Source organism: Capsicum annuum, unplaced genomic scaffold (genome assembly GCF_002878395.1).
Source record: "Capsicum annuum cultivar UCD-10X-F1 unplaced genomic scaffold, UCD10Xv1.1 ctg82773, whole genome shotgun sequence".
NCBI classification, from domain to species: domain Eukaryota; kingdom Viridiplantae; phylum Streptophyta; class Magnoliopsida; order Solanales; family Solanaceae; genus Capsicum; species Capsicum annuum.
In genome coordinates, this window is record NW_025893589.1 from 156,587 (window position 1) to 164,694 (window position 8,108).

At 33.9% G+C, this 8,108-nt stretch overlaps 1 protein-coding gene across 1 annotated transcript; it reads left to right on the forward strand.

Annotated features, from left to right (window-relative positions):
* Nucleotides 1–1,374: 1,374 nt before the first annotated feature.
* Nucleotides 1,375–1,851, forward strand: LOC124895518 (zinc finger A20 and AN1 domain-containing stress-associated protein 8-like). Its single transcript, XM_047405964.1, has one exon. It carries the CDS (start codon nucleotides 1,375–1,377, stop codon nucleotides 1,849–1,851), a length of 477 nt encoding a protein of 158 aa, XP_047261920.1.
* Nucleotides 1,852–8,108: the final 6,257 nt, after the last annotated feature.

The window sequence follows — 8,108 nt, forward strand, 5'->3', positions numbered from 1 at the left end:
CTTTGCTTAAGATGGGTACTACTGGTGCAATTTCCAGTCAACTTTTCAATTCAAGGACACGAGTTCAACTAAGCTCTAAACTGAGATGCAGTATCCATGGTTGGTGAATAGACTATTTGTCCTTGAGCTGATAGCAAGAGCTTATACTCGACATGCTTCTGGCCTGCACCATGAAGATGGCAAGCTGTTGGCTTTTTTAAATCCCTTTGAATTATCCTTCCAACGATACCAATTTCACCCAAATCCGATATCGGATCAAAGAGTTATGGTCGATCTACTTTAGCTTATCAAAACAGTCCACCAAAGGACAGATTTGACATTATTTAAATTTTAAAGGCATTTTGGTCATTTCCTATTATATTATGGACGGGAATATGTGTATATAGACATGTAAATAAGTTCAAAAACTCATTTTCATCATCAATCATTAAGAAAGAACAAACCCTAGCCAAATTTGACCTTTAAATTACTTTTGATTCAACCGTAGAAATTCCAAAGTAATCCTATAACTGTGTTTTTCATCTCGAGATCTTCGAACGGCTCCTATATTTGTGCAAACAGGATTGCATAATCAAGAGGTGAATTCTAAGGTATGAATATTGTTTGCCTTTATTCTTTTCCATATGTATATGTGTGATAGAGGATTATATGTATTGGTTGTTATTGAAAGGTGATGGAAATAGGGTTATGGACTATTTTGCATGGTTTGGTTGATTGAATTGTGGAAGGTGGATGTGGTAATTGAGTTATGGAAGGTGGATATGGTGATATACTATTGAATTGATGATTATTTATGTCTATGGCTCAATTTGGTTTAATGGATTGGTTGGAAGGATAAATCCAAACTTGATATTGGAGGATGATGTATGAATATGCATGGCATGTGAATGTAATTGGAGTATAAGAGGGTTAAAGTGACACCCTTTATGGTGTAATTAAGGCTTACTACTTAACCAATAGTTTGGTGAACTTAAATAATTTAATTGTGACGTTTGGTTGCTAATACTAGATTGCTATATATGTTCATTGTAGATAAGTAATCCGAAAAGACGGGAAGTCCATTTGGGACTAGTATTGAAGGTTGACAGTCAGGTATATAAAGCATACTCTATACCATATCTTTCCCATAAAAGTGAAAAATTGTTCTATTTAGAAAGTTTCCAAAGTTATTCAATAACATGTGATCCATAATGGTTTTATATGATGTCCTACGTTACCAATGAACTTGTTTCCACCCTACAAGATGTCAAGACATTCCAATACTTACTTGTTTTCCAAATCTCCCGGGCCTCCTCGGTTACGGGTGCCAGTCTGCCCCAATAGAATTTGAGGTGTAACACTTGTGGTGTTGAACTTGACTTGTTAACTGCAGAAATGGAGTCATCTAAAGAGACAGGTTGTCGAGCTCCAGAAGACCCCGTCCTCTGCATCAACAACTGTGATTTTTTCGGTTGTGCAGCTACGTTGAATATGTGTTCCAAGTGTCAAAAGGAGATGATACTACTAAAGCAGGAACATACAAAGCATGCAGCTGCATCCAATGAAGACGTCGTACGCAGAAGCTCAAGCAGCGATGAATCAGAACTTGCTCTTGCAGGTTCCGCGGTTGCATCTGCAGATTTAGCCTCTCAGATTTCACAAGTGAAGTCAAAAGAGGGTTTGAAAAAGTGCACAGCTTGTCGTAAGCGTGTGGGATTAATGGAGTTCAGTTTCAAATGTGGTGATCTTTTCTGCGCAGTTCATCATTATTCAGACAAACACAACTGCCCGTTTGATTTTAGGAATGCTGGTCAGAATGCAATAGCAAAAACAAATCCTACCATTGTAGCTGAAAAGCTTAATAAGATCTAATAAGCACCTATCGAAAGGTTGTATGAACTGAAGCAATGTCCATCTTTCGATAAGTTGGCCTCGTCTTATAGGGTGACGATGAAAGTTTTGTGTGAGGGTGGGGGTAGGGGGTACCCTAGAGCCTAGATAATCCTGGTGTGTAAGTTATTTATGATCTTGGTGCACATTTTCATGGAATTTGTTCTTGTTTTATCCCTATTTCTGGGCTCCTTGTCTAGTATAATATGCATAATGTTGGTCATCTTGATGAATTTCACATTCATACATCCGCGTTTTGGAATCCTGAATTCGCCTCCGTGCATTCCTCAAGATTCCAAAGTCTCCTTGAGTATCAATAATGTAGAGTTTTTTTTTTTGTAGAGATGTCAATACAGTTAGCTCAGCCCATCCGAGCTAGCCCACACGGGCTTTGAGTTTGACGGTTTAGGTTGGGCTTGCCTATCAAAATGATGAGCCAAAAAATATCAAGCCCACACTATTACTCTATGGGTTGCAGGCCTTACGGGCCAGCCCACTTTAAAAAAATAATATTTTATAATTTAATTTTAGAATGTTAATAGACATAAATATTACCAATCAATATTACATAGTATTAATACTTTTTAATTAAGTCTTCAACACCCACCCCCCAAAATACTCATAATTGTGAAATTAAATAACTTTTGACATGCGTTCTGCCCTTACATCGTAAAAGCAAGGGTTAAGCTATAGAACTAGATACGTAAGAGAAAGAGAGGAGAGCAGAACTTTACTTTTCTGCTGAGGCACATGATATCCTTCGAACCAAATAAAAATACTACTCCCTCCGTCCCAAATCATGTGTTGCCATTTCCTTTTTTGTCCGTCCCAAAATAAATGTCGTCTTTTCTTATTTTAAATTTTTTTAAAGGCAAAATTACCTTTTTACCCTTATTGGACCCACTTGATTTTAAATATATTAATACTTCTTTATTTGTATTTGTTTTTTTAAAGTAAAAGTCGTATCACTTCAATCAAAATTTGAACTTTCAGCCTTTTATCTTTATAGTATCAAAATTATTTTAAACCACAGAGAGCAATTTAATCTTTTTGGTTGGTTCTACATAAGTAAACCGGTTTTCTTTGACAACTCATTGTTCACATTGCTGTGATTTCTCGAGTAAAAATTAGGTCTTTAAAGCTGAAGTTAAAGAAAACAAGAATTTAGAGGGATCCCATTTTCCACATATATCATCTTACAATTGGAAAAAGCAACAAACACAACTACAAAGATCAAACTTCTTTTGTTTAGAACTGAAAATTGATTGAGACAGTGAGCTACCCAAAAGACAACATTCTTCTCCGCTATTTTCTCTAATGCGTCATATGCCTCGTCAATACTTCACACTCATAGTACATTGATAGGAGTGCATTTCCGACATAGCACATGATATGATATACTACATTAACAAGTCAGCCGTGTAATTTGCTTTCCAAATTCAAATGCAGCAATATCAAGTAAGAAAATATTGTATGTCTGAACAAGCAGTATAACAAGCATATTTTTTACAAACTCTAAACATGAGTAGAAAATCTCCATTTCACATTGCCTCGATGAATGTTTGATTCTTTTAGAAGCACCGTGATCTGAAGTTCACTCCACAGCAAACTGTTTTCTGTTAATCTTTCGAGTATTGAATATTGTTGACCTCAGCTTCAACGTACGTCAACTTCACATGTATTACCACAAAAATGAAAATACACAACAAAAAAATTTCCTACAATTTTGTTTTTAGTTTCTCCACTTATTTACTCCCACACCGAATACTTAGTTTCCAACAAATATCAAGCTGATGCAATGCTTCCAACAAATATCAAGCTGATGCAATGCACCTCTCGTAGAGCTCTTCAAGAAGCCAGTCTTCAACAACCACCATAAAACAGTAAAGTTAACAGCCCGACCTTTACATTTTTTAAAGTAGGTCAACACAGATGACACACTCCTATTTGCTTTCCCACCATTCACAACCTTACGTTTCTCCTTTCTCAGCTCTCTCTTCACTAGAAGTACATAGGCTAGCCCATGTTCTGTGATATTTTAACATAAACAAAGATCATCACACTGTCAGCTTATGATTAAATGTTCAGTCATTCGACAACAGTGAGAGTGAGTCACAGAACACCAAATTTAACAAACATAACACGGAAGTTACCGTTGTCTCAATGAATAACATCCTAAAGTGAGGATATCAATACCAAGAAAACTTCAGATGAAAACTTTCAAATACAGTGTACACCAGTCAACGTTCATAAACAGTAAAGTATAAATAGAAAAAACAAATCAATGACATGAAAGAAAAATAAATGTCACAGCTAAAGGACAATAAATTTTATCAAGAGTAAGGATCAAGGAAGACTAAAGTCTCATGAACGTGATAGTGGTAGGATATCTGACAGGGAAAGGGAGCGAGACGACTTTGAACGGGACAAGAATAAGTATAAGGAAAGGAGTCATCGTTCAATAGACAAAGGTCACTCGGAAAAACAAAAACATTACTCTTCTTGGGATCGTGATTACCAATCTTATTCATCACGAGAGAAGAATTGTAATAGACACCATTAGCTTAGAGCAGCCTGACAAAATGTTACCATGCCCAATATGTTGTCTTTATGGAGCGTAGCTACTGCTCTTTGCATAATAGCTGAGAGTGCGGCCTTTATTAGTCAAACTGTACCACATCCTTTTGCATAAACCAAGGTCTCTCATAATCGCGACATTGATTTCAACTATTTTCATTTAGTTCCCCTGAACAATTGACATCCCCATACTGTCCAAATATATTTGGTCTGCACAAACTCTTTAACATTCAATTAATTGTTCTCGAAATAGACTTCCTAGTTTAAAAATAAAAATTCACACAAATGTGACGGTATGACTGCCACTTCCCTTTTCTCCTTCCTTCCATTTACGCAGCCCTCTATTATGTGATAAGAAAGTAAGAAACAAATAGAAGCATAAAACAACAATAATGCTAGAAAAAGACGTGTAAGTATATATAAGCTGGTGGGACTTATATCATTGTAAGTAGAGTTATTCATCAGTACAAAAAATACATTATGATCACCATGTCTGTACACAAAAATAGTACTCCTAACATATTTGACAAAACATCACTGTAAAAGTTACATGATGGTCACTACGGCTATACACAAAAGTAGTATAGTACTTCTACATACTACTTGAAAAAACACCATTCCAACTTCAAAATAAAGAGCTTTACCATAATAATAACCCATATCATTGTTGAAGTAGAGCCAAATCTTTATTGACGATATCAATATCACAATGAAGTTGGAGAGGAAGGTTTTCTTCTCTTTCTAGTCCATTTCTGTTCAAATGAGGCACTTTGTAATTATTGCCGCCACTATCTTTCATCACCTCAATCATACAAGATTGTAAAGTAAGAAATACATGATTGAGTTGTTTCGCTTTCATTTCATCAAAAGATCTTTCCACTGCTTCCACTAATTTATCAACATTTTTAGGGACCTTTTGATATTGAAGACTTTGGATTGCTCTAAAATAACCAAGATCTAAAACATTTAAATATGGACTGTTCGATGGTTGAAAACACAATCTAATGTCAAATCCATCTTGTCGGGCAGCTTCAATAAATTCCAAATCATTGTTACCAATATGTGGCCTTTCATTATCTTGTTGTAAAAAGATAGGATTATTTGAATCGGAAGATGGCCATTTTGCTCTAATTGTAGGAAGAACTTTCTCTATCAAGCAAGCTCTAGTGATATCTTTAGTTACTATGGGCTTTGTTTCCATAGTTCCTGCTGTTTGATTTTTGCGATTCCGCTTAGCAGGTTCCTTAACTACAAACGAAAAATACCTATTTTTCCAGAAAACAACTCAATTCCATTTTCATCAAATCGAGGACGTGCTACAGCAGCCATAAACATAACCTTTGGAATAAAATTTTTACTTTTGTAAGAACGATAAGGATCTGGCTCATGCTCTCCAGGAAGCAGGTAGTACCTTTCAACTTTTTTGGACAAAAAAAAAAACAATTTTCGTAGATATGAACATAATTAAACATATTCATAAACATGGGATATGTGTGGATTGTATTCTGATCAATCATTGAGAGGCAGTATTGAAGTCGTACCTTTTTGTTTCCTTCGGTTAACTGAGTCTTGATGGAATTAGAATGTGGCCGAAGAGTTCCATCTTTCACACGCTGAAAGACGGTTGATTTTGCCATGTTCATCGCAAAAGCCAGAGATCGAATATTTGTTCGACGACAAAGTGGAATTTCTTTGACTTGATTAATGTCGACTTTAATCCGTTTTCTTCCAACTTTACCTGTAAATCTTAAAAAAACGTCTAACGACGACATATTATTATCAACTGATGATTGACATTGTTTCCAAATACGCTGAATAGTTCTTATTGATTTCTTGAACAACATCGCAGCTTGTGTTATAGATCCGTATTTAAGACTTCCTTCCTTACTTTTTTCCAAAAGAAACTTTGCAATTGCTTGACGTTCTGCTAATTTCAATCGTTTATTTCTGAAGGTTGAGTCAATAGGTACGACGAACCTCATCTTTAGAGTAATGGCAAAAATAAGAGAGGAGATAAAAGGAAGAATTTGGAAATTATCCAAAACAAAAGAAAGAATACAGTAACCAGAAGATGCAAAAGAACATTTCTCAAATGAAAAGAAGATTTGGCGCCACAAAATAACCATTTGCTAAAAATTCAAATGAAAAGTAGGTTTAGCGCCCAAAAATTGAAACCAAAATCAAATCAGAAACGTAAATTTTTCGTCGAAAATCCGTACATGACGGCAAATTGGTCCTATTTTCTATAAAATTGAATTTTGCAATAACAAATTTTTCTTAATTGTTGATAGAGAAAATGAGAGTAACATTTTAAATTAAAGCGATACACTGATTTGGACTACTTAATTCTTTGCAAAAGAGAGAGACAGTTATGTAGGTGGTGTATTTTTTTAGTAGATTTTTTTTTAATACTGTACTCTCTGTTGCATTTTTGTTATTATTGTGAAATTTAATAAAAGTACCTAGTGGTCCAATACTTTTTTAAGAGGGGTAATTTAGTAACTTTTGCAAGGTCAATGCCTATTTCTTAAATATCGTGTCCGGTCAAATGGCGACATATAATTTGAGAAATAGGGAGTATTATGATATTCAATGTTCAAGAATCCATAAGCAAATTACTTTCTATAGTTCCCAGTAGGTTACAATGAGTCGGTCCGATTCAAACCTATTGCTCTATACAACTCTTAAGACACATTTATAAAATCAATCTTCTGTAAATAGAAAATGTAAATCAAAAATCAATCTTTAGAGCAAGTAAAAAGGACCAAAGAATAGCAGAAATTAATAGTATCGCAGAACAAGAAGATATCCAAAGGATAATTGAATTAGTTAGCACCATAACAATATTAACTACAGATCTAGAGAAAACAGATTAAAACTTGAATTAATTAATTTGTATAATAGATCAATAATAATAACAGATTTGAAATAAAACGATTAAGGCTTGAAATGGTTAGCATCATGTATCATATAAATAACAAACATCAAATGAAAACTTGCTCCACCAATAAAGATGCACTTACCAAAATAAATCATGATGGAATAATAAAAATTGAGATTAAGAACATGAATTTTGCTTGAAACTTATGTTTTGGTGTCAAGGTGCGCAGGGAATACAGTGGAGAAAAGGAAAAACAGAGAAAATGAAGATGAAAGAAGATTTTAGGAAAATAAAACAGTAGAGGCAAAAGACACGGTAAAGTGTCATTGATTGGAGGTTTTAGTTACCAAAATACCCTTACTGTTGGTGTTGTTAACGAAAATATCCTCAAATAAGACAAAATAGTAGTAACTAAAGTCTTAATTTATATAAAAGATTAAAATATAATCATTATTATTTTAAAAAAATGTATAAATTTTAGTAACTAAAAATGTATTAGTGAAATTACTTTTAACCTTGCAAGAGTAAAGAATTTATTAAGGAGTGTGTCCAATTCAAATGGGGTAAATAGAAAACATTGAAAGGTTTAGTCAACTATTTTACATTGAGTCCACTTAATTCATTGATATTTTAGACAATACTTCCTCAATATTCATAATAAATGAATTGTTTAGATATTGTTGATATTTAAGGTAATTTAATTGTTTCAATAATAATATTGAAATTTTTATTTATTCTTATACTTCATTTTTGTATTTCTTATATCATGAATTTAAGAAAT